Source organism: Crocuta crocuta, unplaced genomic scaffold, assembly GCF_008692635.1.
Source record: "Crocuta crocuta isolate KB4526 unplaced genomic scaffold, BGI_CrCroc_1.0 scaffold78, whole genome shotgun sequence".
NCBI classification, from domain to species: Eukaryota; Metazoa; Chordata; class Mammalia; order Carnivora; family Hyaenidae; genus Crocuta; species Crocuta crocuta.
Genome location: NW_027532617.1, coordinates 323,877 through 344,602, shown reverse-complemented (window position 1 = coordinate 344,602; position 20,726 = coordinate 323,877). Strand labels below are relative to the sequence as shown.

Here is a 20,726-nt window from a genome sequence, read left to right as displayed (position 1 = left end):
CCCCCCAGGGTAAGCACAAGAAGGCTGTGATGTGTCTTACAGAGGAAATACATGTGTTAGATAAGCTGCCTTCAGGCAAGACCTACCAGCCATGAGTTCAAAGTTAATGAATCAGCATTACATATTAAATAAGATGTCTTTAAACAGAAACACACATAGGACAAGGATATTTATTAATCTGTTGATGAAAATATTGGGACCAGAGGTTTGAAGAAACTCCTTTTTCCCCCCCCAGGGAAGTGAATTTTTCTCTACTGTTTAAATTATTCTGGCTGGCCAAAGAATTAAATTGACATGAGACAGTTAACAGGAGAAAATAAAATTTGCTTACATAGGGAGAATCCACATAGACATGAGAGATTCCAAAGACAGTGAGGCAAAAGATCTATAGGTCATTCTGAAGGAAGGAGAAGGGAGTAGGGGTCTGGGACTTCAAAGAGAAGGAAAGCAGTTCATAGGAAGATGAAAAAGAGTAAATGTTAGGTAAACAAATGTTGATTGGGCCACTCAGAAACAGTGGGACAGAGAGAAGAATTTTAACAGACTGCCAAATTCCTCTCTGTCTCCCACCACTAGTTCATATTATAAGGTAGCTACCTTCTGTAATAGCCCCTTCCTGGAGTGGGTTCTCTACCTAAATTCTTCTGGGCATGAGAGGGAAAGTCAAAGTGTTTTCCTGAATCTTTTGGGCCTTGACTGCTTTCAACTCAAAATAATCCACATGCCAAAGTGGTACATCTTGCGGCAATTCGTTCTGAACACCTGCAAAACCTGACCTTGCCTAGGGACAATGGTTTAGTGTTCATTATTTCAGTGTTCAAGATGGCTTTCTAGAATGTGACTCCTGTGAATACCAAGAATCAACTATGCCTCTATTTGTACATGAGTATATGCACAGTATACAACCCAGAGTCTTTCTTGAGATCTTTAAGGTGGAAAAGTAGAACAAGGTATGGAATGATACAAATGGAATCTGAAGAAATTCAGGGTAGTAGAGTGTGAGCATGTCCATGTGTGTGACGTTAGTTAGTCTCAAGAAGAGGGATACCACCTCAAGGTGCCCTTAGGAGACTCCAACTAAGGCTGGCCCCGTTCAGCACCCAGCAGGGCTTTGGAACAATGATTCCCAAGAAGTAAGGCCTGGGCCACTGCTGGCCTGCCCCAATCAGAACCCCTTGTGGTGCTTTCAAGTGCAGATTCTTGGCCCCACTCCAGGAGAACCTGGTGCAAAAGCTGAGCTCCACTGGGAGATTCTGATGGCAGCCAGGTACGGGAAACAGTGCTCCTGAGTACCCCTGAATTGCTCAGGAGCACCCAAGGTTGCCAGAACCTTAATTTCCGCTGCTTCTGATTTACAGACATGGAGATATATTTATGAACCACACTGAAAACTGGATTGGCTCTCAGTACAAGAAAGTGGTTTACAGAGAATACACCAATGGGGAATTTGTGGAGATCAAGGCCCGGCCGCCGCAAGAGAAGCACTTGGAACTCCTGGGTATGATACAGATCGCAGCCATGTGTTGCCAGCCCCAAGGGCACATGAACACGTACACACATACTGTCACACTTAAGCCTGAGAAGGGACAGCAGGGACAGAGTAGCCTGACTGCATTCAGCCAAGTGTGATGTCTTCCTGCTCTCCCATTGTCAGGTAGCACGCCACGTGCTCAGCTCATTCAAAGAATAGTCAACCAGATAACACGCAGATAGGAATCTGTATTTCGAGGACAGTCTAACCAGCATCTATTGCCCTGAAATTCCTTTCCCAACCCCCTGCTAAGCCAGGACATTTTAATTGGAATGATGTGATTGATGCCTCAGATGAGCAGGCAGACTATTTGCACAGCTTCTGCAAGGGCCTGGATTATCTATGCACAGAGCTGTAAGAACACACCATAAAAACAATTCAAGCAGAGGGCGCCTGGGTGGCTCAGTCAGTTGAGTGTCTGACTCTTGATCTCGGCTCAGGTCATCATGTCACAGTTTGTGGGATCAAGCCCCAAGTCAGGCTCTGTGCTGACAGCACAGAGTCTACTTGGGATTCTCGCTCTCTCTCTTTCTCTCTCTCTCAAAATAAATGAATTAATATTTTAAAAAATAATTCAAGCCAAAGAGAAACTCCTTACATGAGAGGAGTGCTCAGGGTAGAAGGCCTGGTTTGAGCTCAGGAGGCCCTGAATGTGGCCATCTCAGAACCTACTGGGCCTGTCTGATGGCCTGGGCTGCCTGGCGATCAGATATGCTTTTCCTGTTTTCATTCCCTACTTTTGCCTGGGAGTCACCAAACCTGATCCCATCATAAAGATGAGATCTTTAGGCAGAAGGCTGATCTAGATGACTTTATGAAATCTGTTCCTTTTTTTTGTTTCCATTTTTATTTTTTATTATTTTTAAAATTTTTTAATGTTTATTTATTTTTAAGAGAGAGAAGGACAGAGAGGAAGCAGGGGAAGGGCAGAGACAGAGAGGGAGACACAGAATCCAAAGCAGGCTCCAGGCTCTGAGCTGTCAACACAAAGCCTGACTTGGGGCTCGAACTCACAAACCGCGAGATCATAACCTGAGATGAAGTTGGACACTTAACCAACTGAGCTACCCAGACGCCCCTCTGTTCCCATTTTTAAATGCACAAGGTGAACTTGTATAAATAGTATGACTTTACACCGTGCTTCTTAATATTAAAAAAGGCACCAGGACAGCTAGCTTGATAAATTACTAAATGCCCCATCTACCTTCGCCACCCCCTCACTATCAACATTGATATGCAAGCTTGTCACACTAAAACAGTCAACCCCAGTGGGAACATTCCTTCTTTTGAGCTGTGTTTGTCAAATAAACTCCAGCAAAAAGGTGCTGGTCCTGCCAAGGGTAGGGTGGGTTGCCCCTCAAAAAGCCCTGGTTTGGGTCTACTCAGTACAATGACACAGCGGAGAGACTCTGTCAGAGGCAAGCCCAGCAGTACTTCTCCCAGGAGAGCACAAGGCCCATCCACTCATTTTCTGTTTTTTCAGGGACAGGCCTGTGCTCCTGAAGTTCCAAAGGGCACAGGGCAGGCAACAGGTGCACCTTTGTTCTTTGCCGCTCCCTGGGACCTATCAGGCCCCAAATCAGAAGACATTCACCCTTACCAGTACAGCAAGGCATGTGCACTTGAAGTGGTAATGAGTCACAAATAAGGATTTTAAGACATGCATGCATGTGCACCTATCTGTAACTATGCCCAACTGTGCTGTTTAAAAACATACATTCTTTTCTAGCTTTATCATTAAAATAAAAGTGTTTTATCAGACACTTCCTGATTCATACTAAATATTTCCTCCAAAGATCATAATAGCCCAACAAATTTCATTAAATTTCTTTTAAAGTTTACTTATTTCTGAGAGAGAGAAAGAGAAAGTGAGCATGAACAGAGGAGGGGCAGAGAGAGAGGGAGACAGAATCTGAAGCAGGCTCCAGGCTCTGAGGCTGTTAGTACAGAGCCCAACGCAGGGCTTGAACCCACAGACCGTGAGATATGAACTGAGTGGAAGTCAAAGACTTAACTGACTGAGCCACCCAGGCGCCCCAGTCCAACAAATTTTAGATTGATTTAGGACGTTAGTGGTCTTTCACAGAGAAGCAATTATGACCATCAGTGAAGACTGGGTAGGTATAGTCAGACCGCCTACCATGAGTGTGTCTTTCTATGATGTAGAATGCCATGGGCACCCAAGAATGCAAATAAATCCGCCATGTCCATAAGACCAGGTGCGAGGTGATTCCCAAGTGGGAGCCTGTTCCATCCTTCTCGAAGCGTTGCCACATGAAGACCCCTGTGGTTCTGGTGCTCTGTCAGAGTGGCGCGTGCACTGAGCAAGCTGCATTTGTGCCACTTTTGAGGCACTGAGAGGTGAGGGGCACCCGGCGTGGGCAAGAGGCATCCCATGGTCATGCTGGTACAGGCCTTTCCAGCAGGGTGTGGGCCAATTTCCAGCGGCACACAGGGGGGTTGCTTTTCAAAGAACTGTGTACGCATGATTGATGAGGAGCACACATCTCCTGAAGGCACAAAACACTGGGACACAGCACTGGACGTGCGTTAGCGAAATCACTCTATTGGTCATAAATCAGCACATAGGTATTTTCATTTTGTTCTTATCTTTTACATCCCTTTTATACACAATATTTCATTGGATCCTTATTATGATGATTATGAATAAATCCATTTATCAGAATATGAGAAATTTTAGACTTACCAAAGGTTACACACAACTGAAAGTCAGCATAGCATATGGATATGGCTTTTCCTGGAGTTTATTTCTCAGCAGTAGTAAGAATGTAAGCATTTATTGAGTACTTACTGTGTTTCAGTGCACTGAAATAAGCACTTTACATACATTATCTTATTTAATCCTTATGATAGGTGTTATTAAACCCATTTCATAGGTGAGGAAGTTGACTCAGGCAGGTTATTTGACTTACCCAAGACCTCTCTAATAAGTGAAGGAAGCAGAATTTGAACCCAGGTTGGTCCAATTGCCAAATACTACATGAGTATTTAATATTACATATGTTGCCCTCCAAAGGAAGTGCATTAATGAAGAAGGTAACTTTTTATTTTATTTTGCCAAATACTGCCTACATTTATATTACATCAATGTTGAAAAGTGCAATGATAATGCACACAGGCCTGTGTTTTGCCTTTAGGCCCAATGGTTCATGCTGAGGTGGGTGACTCCATCCTGATCATATTTAAGAACAAAGCTAGACGGCCCTACTCCATCTCAGCCCATGGTATTGAAAACACGGATAGAGGGAAGCAACTCCAAGTGCCCATGACAAAGCCAGGTAAGTTCCACCAGACATCTGTTCCATGCTGATAAGGACACTGGACTCAACTCTCTTCTGATCTTTTCTGATCTTTGAAGGGTCTTTCTTGGAAAGTTCATCTTAATGTCAATATGTTCCAGCCATCACCTAGTCACTCCCAATATGAGATCATCATTCATCTAATGACCAAGTGGTTATGGTGTTTCTGGGGCTCCATTTGGGACTTAAAAGTGTAGTAAGACATAATAATCTTTCGCCAGGTGCTATGCCTCATATTTTTTTAAAAAACTAAAAATCTCATTTTCTAGCAAGGTAGACACTAACATATGCCATAGACTCTGATACCATTGGTTATAATACCCATCATTATTTTATCTGTTACAAAAAAAAGAAAAAAAACCCACTGCCAATTAAACCTTAACATGCCACAGATTGAAAGATGCATCTTGATTTTAGTTATGCAAAAATGTGAAAAATACACATTCTATAATTGAGGAAATATCGTATTGTTATGTTCATTTAATAGATGACTAAAGCACAGAGGGGTAATGAGTTTGACCAGGTCATACATTAGTAATGACAGAACTTCAATTTGTTGGACTTCAGAACCTACACTCTTAACCATATATTTCTCTTGAGATGCTTAAAATGAGTTTGCAAAAAAAAAAAAAAAAAGAAGACAAACAAGATGAATTATTTCAGTAGTAATGCAGATTACATATAATGAAATTCTAAATGGTGAAGAGTTTCAAGAATGTATCTGGGAGTGCTTATAAAAGTTTCAGAGAAGGAAAATCCATGAAGATCGATCGATCGATTGATTGAGAGAAAATAAAGAAAGGAGGTAATTAGGAAAATCTTTATAAAAGAGATAGAATCCCAGCTGAGTTTTAAAATATACGATGAAAGTAGAAAAGATCTCATAATTGAAAGAACCATATATTTACACAATTGGAATGTAGTTGTAGTAAATGTTAAGAGCCTCTGTGACCTTCAGTTATGAAATTGAGAGCAATCATAGGTATAATTACAGGGGAATTATACGCCACTTTACTTTTGTATATTTATGTATAATACTAAATACTATAGTAATTACAATAAAAGTCCTATAAACCTTTAAAAATTTTTAAATGTATAGAGGGAAGTAAAGAAAACACTCTAATGTTTCTAATCACTAGAAAAAGTTAGCAAGATATTTTTACAAGGATGGGATTGGAGGAAGGAAATCTTCACTGGGCACAATCCCAAACTCTCCTGCCTCTCTGCACCCCACTCTACTCCCCCACCCCCCAATTCAGAATCCTGTGTTTTACTTCTTCAAGAAGTCTCTCATGCATGTTCTAAATGTCTCTCTATAGGGAGATACTTAAATTTTGGAATACGCCAACAATGAACTATTATATAGACATTAAATGATGTTTAAGAAGGTTTTAATGACATGAGAAAAACCTGTGGTATCATGTTAAGTAAAATACAAGTATAGAAAAAGGTTAAAAAGGAAATAAGCCAAAATGTTAATAATGGTTGTACCTTTGGGGTAGTATTTTAAATAATAGTCAGGGTGATGCTCTTCGATTTCTCACATTTTTTGTACTTTCTTCATTTTTTATAATGGATGTCTTGCTTTTTATGAAGAGGGAAATGGTTTTATTTTATTTACTTATGTATTTATTTATTTATTTATTTTAAGTTTATTTATTTTGAGAGGGAGAAAGCACGAGTCGGGGAAGGCCAGAGAGAGAGAGAGGAGACAGTGATTATCCCAAGCTGAGCTGTCAGCACACAGCTTGATGCAGAGTTCGAACCCGAGAACTGTGAGCTCATGACCTGAGCCAAAGTCAAACACCAACTGAGCCACCCAGGCACCTCAAAAGGACATGGTTTTAAATGGATCCAAAAAGCACTCATTTTTTATAGTTACTCATTTTTGATAGTTAAAGGCAACTGAGGAGGGAGGAAGAAAAGTGCCAATCCTGGGTAGTCTGTCTGATAGGGTTATTGGGCCCACTGGGTGAGCCCTCACAGGCTGCCATGCCCTGATGATGAGGACTAGCAAGGGACATAGCTGTCCTGTGCCGACTAGACTTCTAAGCACCCTTAATGTGTTCATGGGGGTAGAGAGAAGAATGATCAGAACATGGCAGAGAAGCATTTTTCTCACTGAAAGTCTGAGGGGAGAATCCCCATAAAGGTCTTTGACGAGCCTGAAAGGCTTGGGAGAGTCCAGAGTTTGGGGGTAGGAGCAAGAAATTAATTTTGTGCATGAAATCCAGGCAAACTGGGGAAGAATGGTTATTATGGACATGCCTGAGATAAGGAAAGCAAACTAATGCCTTAAGAAAAGTAAGCAGACCCTCTCAAATTTCTTCTCCTTCTCCTTCTTCATGATGCCACTCAACAAACATGCACAGAGCATCTTCTTTTTGTTTAGAGCTGTGCTCCCCACTTGGGCGAACAATGGATCATTCCAACTTTAATAACACCACCCCTTAGCCCTTTGCATTAAGAAGCAAAACATCAGAGGGGCGCCTGGGTGGCTTAGTCGGTTAAGTGTCCGACTTTCGCTTAGGTCATGATCTCGCGGTTTGTGGGTTCAAGCCCCGCGTCGGGCTCTCTGCTGACTGCCAGCTCAGAGCCTGGAGCCTATTTCAGAGTCTGTATCTCCCTCTCTCTCTGACCCTCCCCTGCTCACGCTGTCTCTCTCTCTCTCTCTCCTAGAAATAAATTTAAAAAAATTAAAAAAAAAAGAAGCTAAACATCAGCTATTTATCTTACAATTAACAAGGCAGAGGGGCTATAATGAAAGGTAATGGAAACTAGACCTAAAGTTACATTGCTAACGTACTGGTGCGTTTGCAAATATGGAGCAGTTTCATGTAAGAATAATATTTGTTTAACCTTGTGGCTTGCATTCAGCTACAGGTTGTAGGTTGCATGTGCTGATGGGGTGGGGATGGGGCCTAGATAGTTCAAAGGGAGATAATGATTTCAAGGTGGCTTTTATTTGAGAGTTTTACAATGTGACTATCTTGTAATTTATGTGAGTTTATTTTTGACTCCTCTGCAAGGCTTTGGGTCAGCCACAGGAGATGCACAGATATAGTCTCTGGGATACATTTGTTATTACTATACATGCAAATAAACATTGATTTACTGCCTTCAATGTGAGGCAGTAACCTAGGTATTTAATTTTATTTAATCTTTACAACAGTCTGAAAAGTGGATGACAAACCCACTTTACAAATAAGGAGACTAAAGGTCAATGAAGTCAAGTGGCTTGTCAAAGATTAGATAAATAGGAAGTGATAGGGTTGAGACTCGGAACTAAGTTTCTCTGATTCCCTCTGATTCTAAATAGGTCTTGCTTGTCTGTACATTAGAATCACCTGAGAATCTTAAAAAAATACTGATGCCCTTGTCTGGGGCCCTAGATATTCTAATTTCATTGGTTTGCAATGAGATCTCAGCATTAAGAGTTTACAAAGCTCACCAGTGATTCAATCAGGAATCAAGGCTGAGTCCCACAGTAACTCAAGTGTGCTCAAGCATAGCTCTCGCGAGGGAGATATGGAATTTGAGGAGAAAAAACAGCAAGGAACAAAATAAGTCTTTATGTTGAATGAATATCAGTTGACAATAGAAAGGGCAAGTTAGAAAGAAAGCTACAGTCTGAAATGAAAAATACACCATTTTGAGAATTGAGAAAATCAAGATGTGAGTTTAATTTTAGCATTTCTAATGAATGAGTAATTCTCCCCAGTAATAAATATTAACCAAAATATAAAGATCTGTTTGTTATTTCTTTAGATAAAACACCTGGAACAGAAGTAACACTAGTAAATTCTTTCTATTTCTTCTTATTTGTTTCAGGAGAAATAAAAACTTACAGATGGAATGTCCCTAAAAGGTCTGGTCCAGGACCAAATGACCCAAATTGTATTCCATGGGTTTACTATTCAACAGTCAACTTTGTGAAGGTAAGATGGAGAGGGCAACCAAAATGCTTGAAGTAATATGGCTTTAAATCAATTATTCAAGTTATGATCACTCTGGTGGGTATATGTGAAGGGTATAATGGTCAACCGCAGGGATCTCAAACTACGGCCATTCACATTTGTTAACATTGTTTATGGTTGAGTTGAGTAGTATTAAGAAAACAAATTCAACTGAGTAAATTTTAAAGATCTAACTAGCTTTATTCAACAATTCATGGACAGCGTCCCATCTAGCAGATAGAAAGGATCTTTGAAGAGCTGTACAAAATGAGAGACTTTTATGGGCAGAAGGAGCCAAAACAAGGAAGTTACCAGCAAAGAGGACACTGTATGTGGCAAGGTCGCCTTTTTGTAAGGAATAGCAGGGGTCTCACTAGTGCTAATCAGATATTTCCAGGTTGATTAGTTTAAGATTCTGCTCCTGGGAGAGACTGAAATTTTAATTAACCTAGGAATTAAGTCTTGGTTTGGTGATGTGCGCTTAGCACAAGTGACTCTATTTTGGACCTGTTGTCTCTCTCTCTCTCTCTCTCTCTTTCTCTCTCCCTCTTTAACAATTCCCCCATTTTGATCAAACTCTCATCTTAACTGAGAGATGTGATCAAAATTTAAGACATTAATACCTCTCCCATCCACTGCTCTGAAGCTCCCACAATTTTTGTTCATCCTCTGTGTGGTATTCACAGGTCATGATGCTTTTTATTGAATCTCTGTGGTATTTATAGGTCACAACTTCAGGTTCTTAAATTGGTCATTTTCTTCATTCTTTTTCTGTATTACAGTCTTAGAGAGATGATTTGCTTGTTTAGCAGCTATGAACATGCATTTCAAGCTTTTGAAGGAATACAGCGCACCAGGGAGACATACTGTGATCATTATAAGCAGACTAACCCCCAATATCTGGTGTGCACTTTAGAGCCATGATCTCCAAGGCCCAAACCAATCAAAATCAAATAAGTCAAAGAAAGACTAGGTTGAAGGAGTCACTTTCTAAAGCCAAGTGGCTTGTTCAGTGGTTTTTTGCATCTGAGTTTCAACTTCGCAGAAATGTTATCCAGGTTCAACAGGATAAGGTAGGTGTTGGCCACAGGATAGACACCTCTTGTCAGCTAAAAATTAATAAAAGGCCATCATATGGTCAAGAACAACGTTGGCCTTGCAAAGATGGGTGCTGCTAGCAAGAGATCTTTTTGCGATTGGAGCAGATCTGGTTTACATAATCATAAGAGTGTAAATGTACTATGATTTGCATAGATATTTGTGTTTAACTGAGCAAAGTACAGTTATAACTGGAGAAAGGTTAAAACAAGATATGGCCATAAAAGTTGGACTTTGTAAGTGGACTCCTAAGTGGTGGCAGCGGGGGTGGTCAATTGAGAATAGAAGAAAAATTGGTTGGAGGGAGGACCACAGGGTCTTTAGCATCATGGATTTTGAGGGCAAATCTTGCAGCCTGAAAGATTACCCACTTCCCCTACTTAGCAAGGGCCTGCGAGATATGGACGATGGTGTTATCTTTCCAGGCCAATGCCAGGGCATAGGAAAGAAAGAGAGGGAGGAAGGGTTTTGTGTTTATTTAAAGTATGAAGCTTTGGTGTGGCATCTTGGATGTAAGCAGTCTTTCACAATGTAGTCTATTTTTTTCCTAGTCAATTTGATTTGGAAATCTCCAACATTTGTACAGGAACAGATGTCAGGTGGTGGAGCCCTTTTCAGCCTTGAGATGTATATTCACTTCTAGTTTTACAGAAGTGTCAATGGTCAGGAGCACTTGATAAAGCCCTTTACATGAGTCTCACTCCTACAAAAATATCAGAGTAAATAATAACTCTCTCTGTGAATGATAAAAGTCTTCAAAATTGCTCATGTTTAAAGATCTGATGAAAGTTCATCATAATGGAATTCACAAGGAAGTTTGGTTATTTCTGTAACATACAACATTTTAAAATAATACCTGGAATTATGACTGTTAAAATTATAGTAGGATATATCAATTTCTAGGAATTTTGTGCAATTTCTAAAACATTTATAATATATACCTATACAGATATAATATAAAGAAGGCTTGATATTACTTCTTATATCACAATGCTCCCCATGTAATTTAACCTATCAAATACACTTCATTACTTTAATGTCTCTCTTTCAATAAGGAGAGAGAACAAATCTTTTGACATGTTCCAGGACTCTCTTAAAATATCCCAAAGTTGGCTCAAGGTCAAAAAGGCTTACTTTAGAATTTGATTTTTGGAAAGTTTCTCAAAAATATCAAAAAGTTTAAAAACACTTGGTCAAAGAGGATCATAGTTCTCTGTGAAATAATAAATAGTTATCCACTTAACCATAGTGACAAAGACTTCACAAAGTTAAATAGTCAGGGTTAAATATACAAATACAGAAGGTTAAATAGTTCTAAAAAAGTCTTAGCTCTTCTAGTAGAGAAGACTCAATTCTTTTAAGTAATAAAAGACTTGATAAAGACCACATGAAATACAGAAAATTATTTTGATAAGATAGAATCTTTGTTTTCTAGGCAGATTATTTAATCTGGGTAATAAAAACTATACACACACCATTTATTATCTTTTATCAAGAGTATATCAATAATCCAAGCAAATTTTGTCACTTTAACAGAAAGGAAACAAAATTCTAACCTTAGACCAGTGTACTTTTTTTAAAAAGTATAATTAACATACTAGTTTCAGGGGTACAACATATTGATTCAACAATTCTATATTACTCAATCCTCACCACAATAAATGTTAGCCACTATCTGTCACCATACAATGTTATTACAATATTATTGGGACCATATTTCCTATGCTGTACTTTTCATCTCCTAGACTTATTTATTTTAAAACCAGAAGTTTGTACCTCATAATCCCCTTTATCTATTTCACTCGTCCACCCAACCGCTGCCTCTTTGGCAACCACTAGTTTGTGTTCTGGAGTTAAGAACCTTGGTTTTGTTTGTAATTTGTTTCTTTATTCATTTGTTTTGCCTTTTAGATTCTACATATAAATGAAATCATTGGTATTTTAATTTCTTTGTCTGATTTATTACACTCAGTATAATATCATCTAGGGCCACCCACATTGTCGCAAATGGCATGGTCTCACAAATTATTTTTATAGGCTGAGTAATATTCCATTGCATTCTTCTTCATTTGCTTCCATATCTTAACTATTGTGAATATGCTTCAATAAACATAGGATATATATATCTTTTCAAATTAGTTTGTATTTTCCTTGGGTATTACTCAGATGTGGAATTACTGGATCATATGAGTTTTCTATATTTAAGTTTTTGAGGGACCTTCTTACTGTTTTCCACAGTGGCTATGGAAATTTACATTCCCACCATCAGTGCAAGAGGGTTCCTTTTTTCCCATATCCTCACCAATACTTGCTATTTTTTATCTTTTTGATTCTAGCCATTCTGAGGTGTTATCTCATTGTGGGTTTTTTAAAATGTTTAGTTTATTTTTGAGAGAGAGACAGACAGAGTGCAAGAGAGGGAAGGGCAGAGAGAGGGAGACACCCAAAGCAGGCTCGAGGCTCCAAGCTGTCAGCACAGAGCCCTATGTGGGGCTCGAACCCATGAACCGTGAGATCATCAGCTGAGCGAAGTTGGATGCTCAACTGACTGAGCCACCCAGGTGCCCCTCATTGTGGTTTTGATTTGCATTTCCCTAATGAATAGTAATTTTGAGCATCTTTTCATGTGTCTGTGGGCCATCTATATATCTTCTTTGGAAAAATGTCTACTCAAATCTTCTGCCCATTTTTAAATTTGGAAATTTTTTGATGTTGAATTGTATAAGTTCTTTATGTATTTTTAATAAAAACCCTTTATTTAAAAATCATTTGCAAGTATCTTCTCCCATTTAGAGGTTGCCTTTTCATTTTGTGACTGGTTTCATTCATTGTGCAAAAGCTTTTTATTTTGGTTTAATCCCAGTTGTTTACTTTTTTTTGCCTTTATTCCCCTTGCCTGAGGAGACATATCTAGAAAAAGTTGCTAAGACTGATGTCAAAGAGATTCCTACTGAGACAGAGGGAAAGAGAGAGAGAACTTAGTCCTACCCTGTTTTCTTCAAGAAGTTTTATGGTTTCAGGACTCATATTTAGGTCTTTAATCCATTTCAGTTAGTTTTTGTGCATGGTGTAAGAAAGTGGTCCAGTTTCATTCTTTTGCGTGTGGTGGTCCAGTTTTCCCAGCACCATTTATTAAAGATACTGCCTTTTCTCCATTGTTTATTCTTGCCTCCTTTGTCATAGATCAGCTGAACCATATATATAATCATGGGTTTATGTCTAGTATCTCTATTCTGTTCTATTGATCTGTGTGTCTATTTGTGTGTCAGTACCATATTATTTTTATGACTATAATTTTGTAGTATATCATGAAATCTGGTATTGTTGATACCTACTGTTTTGTTCTTTCTCAACATTGCTTTGATAATTTGCAGCTTTTTGTGGTTACATACAAATTTTAGTGTTATTTGTTCAAGTTCTGTAAAAAAATGCTGTTGGTATTTTGATAGAGATTGCATTGAATTTGTATATTGCTTTGGGTAATATTGACATCTTAACAATACTTGTTCTTCCAACCCACAGACATGGAATATCTTTCCCCTTCTTTGTGTCATATTCAGTTTCTTTTGTCAATGTTTTATAGTTTTCAGAGTATAGGTCTTAACCTCTTTGGTTAAGTTTATTCCTAAATGTTTACTCTTTTTGGTGCAATTGTAAATGGAATTGTTTTTCAATTTCTCTTTCTGCTACTTCATAATTAGTGTATATAAATGCAATAGATTTCTTTATGTTAATTTTGTATTCTGCAATTTTGCTGAATTCATTTATCAGTTCTAATAGTTCTTTGGTTGAGTCTTTAGGGTTTCCTATATATATGTGTGTGTGTGTGTGTGTGTGTGTGTGTGTGTATAATATGTACTACATATATATGCAAATGGTGACCATTTTACTTCTTTACCAGTTTGGATGCCTTTTATTTCTTTTTCTCATCTGATTGCTGTGGCTAGGACTTCTGGTACTATGTTGAGTAGACGTGGTTAGAGTGTATATTTTTGTTTTGTTCCTGATCTTAGGTGAAACTCTCAGCTTTTTACTATTGTGGATGATATGTGCTGTGGATTTTTCATATATTGGCTTTACTATGTTGAGATATGTTCCCCGTAAACATACTTTGTTGAGAGTTTTTAACATAAATGACTGTTGTAGCTTGTCAAATGCTTTTCTTCACCTGTTGAGATGTTCGTATGGCTTTTATCCTTTCTCTTGTAATATGATGTATCACACTGAATTCAAATATTTAACTACCTTTGTATCCCTGGAATAAATCCCACTTGATCATGGGGAATGATTTTAACTGTACTGTTGAATTCTGTTTGCTAATATATTGTTGAGGATTTTTGTATCTATGTTCATCAGAGAGATTGGCCTGTGGTTTGGGAGCTTTGTTTTGTTTTGGTTTGGTTTTATAGTGTCTTTGTGTGGTTTGGGTATCAGGGTGACATACTGACTTTGCCTACATACAAGCCCATGGCAGTCTCAGACAGGCCCCTCAATAGCACAGGGACCAAACCCTGCCCTGTGCATCCACCACAGGTCATTGCAGCTCACTGCCCTGAAGGCAAACACGTCTCTGCCACAACAATAGGAAGCACACAAGTCACATATGAAATAGCTCTGTATCAAATGGTTCTGGTGATGAGAGGACAATGTGTTACAGGGCACCACAGGACCTCATTTACAAAGGCCACCATTTTCAAGAGAAGGAGATGTGGTTGACCTCTCCAATACATAGAAACACAGAGAGTTTCTATGAACAACATGAAGGGACAACATGAAGGGACAGAGGAATATGTCCCAAATGAAAGGATAAGACATAGCCATAGCAAAAGAGCTAAATGAAATGGAGATAAGCAACATGCTTAATAAAGGATTCAAACCAATGGTCATAAAGAACTGGACTTGAGTGGATGAACTCAATGAACACTTCAACAAAGAGACAGAAAATACAAAAATGAACCAGTCAGACATGAAAAATTCAATAACTTAAATAAAAAGAAATACACTACAGAGAATCAACAGCAGATTACAAGATACAGAAGAATGGATTAGTGATCTGGAAGACAGGGTAATGGAAAGCAATCAAGCAGAAAAATAAAAAATAAATTAAAAGAATAATAAAAAATGAGGATAGGTTAAGGGAACCAACTGACAATGTCAAGCATAATACCATTTACATCATAGGGATCCCAGAGAAGAGTAACGGGAGGAGAAAACTTATTGGAAGAAATAATAGCTGAAAACTTCCTTAATCTGGGAAAGGAAACAGACATCCTGAATCAGGAAACACAGAGGGCCTCTAATAATATTAACCCAAGGAGGTTAAAGCAATTGTAAATATCTATACACCCAAGATAGAGTACCTAAATAAATAAAGCAACAAACATAAAAGGAGAAATTGATGTAATTCAATAACGGTAGGGGACTCTAATACCCCACTTACATCAATGGATAGGTTATCCAGACAGAATATCAACAAGGAAACAGTAACTTTGAACAACACATTAGACTAGATCTAATAGATATGTCCAGAACATTATATCTCCAAGTAGCATAGTACATATTGTTTTCAAGTGCACATGGAACATTCTCCAGGACAGATCACATGTTAGGCCACAAAACATGTCTCAATAAATTTAAGACTGAAATCATATATCAAGCATTTTTTCTGACCACAGTTGTATGAAAATAGAAGTCCATTACAAGAAAAAAAACTTAAAGAGAACACAATTACATACTACCAAACAATAAATGGTTCAACCAAGAAGTCAAAGAGGAAATACAAAAAATAGAGACAAATTAAAGTGAAAATACATGTGGAAACTAATTTGACAATAAACTATTTGTAAAAAAAAAATAAAATAAAATAAAGTGAAAATACAATGGCCCCAAACCTTTGGGATATAGCCACAACAGTTTTATTTTTTTTCTCTGTATTGTTCCAGTTTTATTTTTTCNCTGGATTCTTTGTTTTTCGGGTGTGGAGTTTGGTGAGTTCCTTATAGATTTTGGATACTAGCCCTTTATCTCACATGTCATTTGCAACTATCTTTTCCCATTCTGTGAGTTGCCTATTAGTTTTATTGATTGTTTCCTTTGCTGTGCAGGAGCTTTTAATCTTGATTAGGTCCCAATAGTTCATTTTTGCTCTTGATTCCCTTGCCTTTGGGAATGTGTCAAGTAAGAAATTGCTGCAGTTGAGGTCAAGGAGGTTTTTTCCTGCTTTCTCTTCTAGGGTTTTGATGGTTTCCTGTCTCATCTTCAGGTTCTTTATCCATTTTGAGTTTATTTTTGTGTACTGTGTGAGAAAATGATCTAGTTTCATTCTTCTGCATGTTGCTGTCCAGTTCTCCCAGCACATCTGTTAAAGAAGCTGTCTTTTTTCCATGCGATACTCTTTCCTGCTTTGTCAAAGATTGGTTGGCCATACATTTGTGAGTCTGATTCTGAGTTCTCTATTCTATTCCATTGGTCTATGCTACAACAGTTTTAAAAAGGAAGTTTATAGCAATACCTCAAGAAACAAAAAACATCTGAAATAATCCAGTCTTATACCTAAGTGAGCTAGAAAAAGAAGAGCAAACAAAACCCAACACTAGTAGAGGAAAGAAAATAATAAAGATCAGAGCTGAAATAAGTGAAATACACACACACACACACACACACACACAAATAGAAAAGATCAGTGAAACATGGAACTGGTTCTTGAAAAGATCAACAAAATTGGTAAACCCTTAGCCAGACACATGAAGAAGAAAAAAAAGAGAGATGACTCAAATAAAACCTGAAACGAAAAGGAGAAATAACACCTGACATGACAGAAATACAAAGGATTATAGGAGAATATTATAAAAAACTATATGCCAACAAATTGGACAACCTAGAAGAAATGGATAAATTCCTAGTAACATATAATCTTCCAAAACTAAATCAGGAAAAAATAGAAAAATTTAACAGACCAATGACTAGTAATGAAATTTAGTTGGTAATGAAAAATCTCCCAAGAAACAAAAGTCCAGGGCCAGATGGCTTCACAGGTGAGTTATACGATAGATTTAAAGAAGATTTAATATGTAGTTTTCTTTCTTTTTTTAATATGTAGTTTTCTTAAACTATTCCAAAAATAGAAGAGGAAGAAAAACTTTCAAATTCATTCTACAAGGCCCACATTATCTATATATGTGTACTTTTGATAATAAAATGTTTTTTTAAGTTAAGTTTATTACAGTCTTAGCCAACTTGACTCACATAAAATTTCTTTCCCAAGATTCTCTTCTACAAACCTTCTACAACTTCCTTTTTTAAACTGAAATTTTGCCCTTTGTTTTTTCTCTTCCTTATTCTGAAATAACCAGCCTCATTTTAGAACAAAATTAATTTCTTATCCCTCAACAAAAATGCATCTACCTTTCTCAAATCTTCTTTTACCAAAAACACACAGCTTAGTTTCCTTGTGAACAGATTGTTTCCTTTATTGTTTCTAGTAGCTTGCATATGTTGTATTTTTAACCATTAAGCACCTTAATTTCTAGTGAAAATTAAAGTAAATAATTGTTAGCTTTTACATTAGTATTCTGTGGTTTGGAAAATTTATAAATAAAATTCATAATTTGTAGAAATATATTCTTCCTCCTAGTAAATTTGTCAACATGGCATAAAACTTGTTTACTAATAAACTCAAATATCTTAAGTTTCTTGGTAATAAGATGTCCAAAAAGTAGGTAAACCTATGTTCAGTAATTAGCATTTTAGGATTTTATTTAATTTGAAATGCTATAGATATTAAATTAGTATTCATCATTTCATTTCACTTAGCAAAACTCTAAGGTTTTAAGTTATCAAAAAGATGTGGGGAGACTATTTCAGTAGACATACTATAAGTTACAGTTATTGCTGAAGAGTTCACCTAAATACCACCAGCATTTTTCAAAGACCTAGAACAAACAATCTTAAAATTTGTATGGAACCATAAAAGACCCTGAATAGCCAAAGTAATCTTGAAACAGAAAGCAAAGCTAGAGGTATCACAATTCCAGACTTCAAGCTATATTACAAATCTGTAGTCATGGTAGTGGCACAAAAACAGACACATAGATCAGTGGAACATATTAGAAAACCACAACCATATGGTCAACTCATCTTTGACAGGGCAGGAAAGAATATCCAATGGAAAAAAGACAGTCTCTTCAACAAATGGGGTTGGGAAAACTGGACAGCAACATGCAGAAGAATGAAACTGGACCACTTTCTTTTACCGTATACAAAAATAAATTCAAAATTGATGAAAGACTTAAATGTGAGACAGGAAACCATCAAAATCCTAGAAGAGAACACAGGCAGTAACCTCTCTGAGCCTGTTGTTTTAGCAACTTCTTACTAGACACGTTGCCAGAGGCAAGAGAAACAAAAGCAAAAATGAACTATTGGGACTTCATCAAGATAAAAAGCTTCAGCACAGGGAAGGAAACAGCAACAAAACTAAAAGGCAACCTATGTCATGGGAGAAGATATTTGCAAATGACATATCTGATAAAGGATGAGTATCCAAAATCTATAAAGAACTTATCAAACTCAACACCCCAAAATCACCCAATGACCCAGTTAAGAAATGGGCAGAAGACATGAATAGAATCTTTTCCAAAGAAGATATATAGATGGCTAAAAGGTACATGAAAAGATGCTCAACATCACTCACCATCAGGAAATACAAATCAAAACCACGATAAGATCTCACCTCACACCTGTCAGAATGGCTAAAATAAACGACACAGGAAACAACAGATGTTGACAAGGATGCAGAGAAAGAGGAACCCTCCTGCATTTGTAGTGAGAATGCAAACTGGTGCAGCCACTCTGGAAAACAACAGTATGGAGGTTCCTCAAAATGTTAAAAATAGAACTACCCTATGACCCAGCAATTGCACTACTAGGTATCTACCCAAAGGATACAAAAATGCTAATTCAAAGGAGCATATGCACCCTGATGTTTATAGCAGCATTACCAACAAGAGCCAAATTATGGAAAGAGCCCAAGTCTCCATCGACTGATGGACAGATAAAGAAAATGTGAAATAGATACACATACACACACACACACACACACACTGGAATATTACTCGGCTATAAAAAAAAGTGAAATCTTGTCATTTGCAATGATGTAATTGGAGCTAAAGAGTATTATGCTAAGCAAAATAAGTCAGAGAAAGACAAATATCGTATGATTTCACTCATATGTGGAATTTAAGAAACAAAACAGATGAGCATAGGAAAGGGAAAAAAGAGAGGGAGGCAAACCATAAAAGACTCTTAACTATAGAGAAAAAACTGAGGGTTGATGGACGGCTGTGGGTGAGGGGTGGACTAAGAGGGTGGCTGGTATTAAGAAGGGAACTTGTTGTGATGAGCACTGGGTGTTATATGCAAGTGATGAATCACTAAATTCTACTCCTGAAACTAACATTACTCTATATGTTAACAATTAGAATTTAAATAAAAACTTTAAACATCAAAAAAACTTCATCTAAAAACTCTAATTCCAGTTACATCTACTATGTTTAGAAGACTTGTGAAAATTTCATCGTACAAGTTATTTTTCTTACTGACAAAAATTTTGACAGAGTTAATATGGACTTGTTTAATAAACGCAGGTAGAATAAAAGTTATAGGTCTGCATTATTTAATGTTAATAATTCTAAAGACATGTACATTTTAATTAAGCCATCAAACTTCAGTTAGCTTAAACTGAATCTTTTTCCAGATCATATGAACCCAAAAAGTATTTGGGTTAGTTTCTATTATAGTTTTGAGAATTTTATAAGTGCTTTATTCATATAAGCACTTAGTTTTCTTTAAGACAATTAAATAAAGCACTTAGTTTTCTTTAAGACACACACACACACACAAACACAATCATACAAACAGATATAAACAGAAACCTTACAGATTCTATTCTAAAATTTTAGCTATGAATCAAGCACAATAATGCAAAATTCACTAGTTATATAAAAAAAGTTGGATACAAATTGTGTTTCTGGCAGATGGAACAAATTAAGATTACTTATTCAGATGGCCAAAGCTTTTTATTAATATTTGTGAAGAAAACACTTAGGATTTTTCATTTGCCCAAGTTCCAAAGAAACTCCAGACCGTCTTCGTTTTCTTCTGATAAGAATTAACCTCCATGAAGTTTGTATTTCAAAGAGAAAGCTAGGTAAGAATTCCTGGAGAAAACCAGGTAGAATACTTATATCTCAAAGGCAAAGGGTAAGAATGCAAGCTCTTCCAAAAAGACTTCATTTTCTAAGGCCAGAATTTGACAATAATTACAAGCCTTCTGAGATAAATAGGGTAAGTTTTTGGGATTGGTAAATAGAATAGGTGAAGTTTGAATTGTTTCTAGAGCTGCATTTTTTGTTTTGTCAAGACTTGTAACATAAGAGTAGTTTTCAAAGAATTGGGCTATAACTAAATGATACCAAGGAGCTGATCTACCCACCTAATCTCATCTTCAATTTCCAACTGATCTACCCACCTCATTATCTTCAATTTCCAACTAAGAGAAACATCAAAAGATTTCTGTGTTGTAGATTTAGAGCTGTTTGTCTCTGGAATGTTTTAGTAAATCCTTCTACAAATGCTTGAGATGTTTTAGTTTCACTCTGGATACATACTTTCATTTTTTGCTAGGGAAGCAGTTATAAAAAAGTTTCTATCAGGGTCTGAATATCAGCTTTCGATTTGGCCAACTTCTGGCCACAGAACTAGTTAAAATTTTTTGTAAGATTTTTCATTTTTCAGCCAGGGAAATATTTCTCTTATTATTGA

At 37.2% G+C, this 20,726-nt stretch overlaps 1 protein-coding gene across 1 annotated transcript in view; it reads left to right on the top strand.

Moving 5' to 3' along the window:
- The window catches only part of HEPHL1 (hephaestin like 1), an 81,026-nt gene that overhangs the window by 48,323 nt on the left and 11,977 nt on the right, over nucleotides 1–20,726 (top strand). Inside the window, exons 13-15 of the mRNA XM_077780616.1 lie at nucleotides 1,359–1,498; nucleotides 4,690–4,830; nucleotides 8,683–8,789. Of these exons, the coding sequence (XP_077636742.1) occupies nucleotides 1,359–1,498; nucleotides 4,690–4,830; nucleotides 8,683–8,789 (388 nt within the window). The remainder of the gene's footprint in view (nucleotides 1–1,358; nucleotides 1,499–4,689; nucleotides 4,831–8,682; nucleotides 8,790–20,726) is intronic.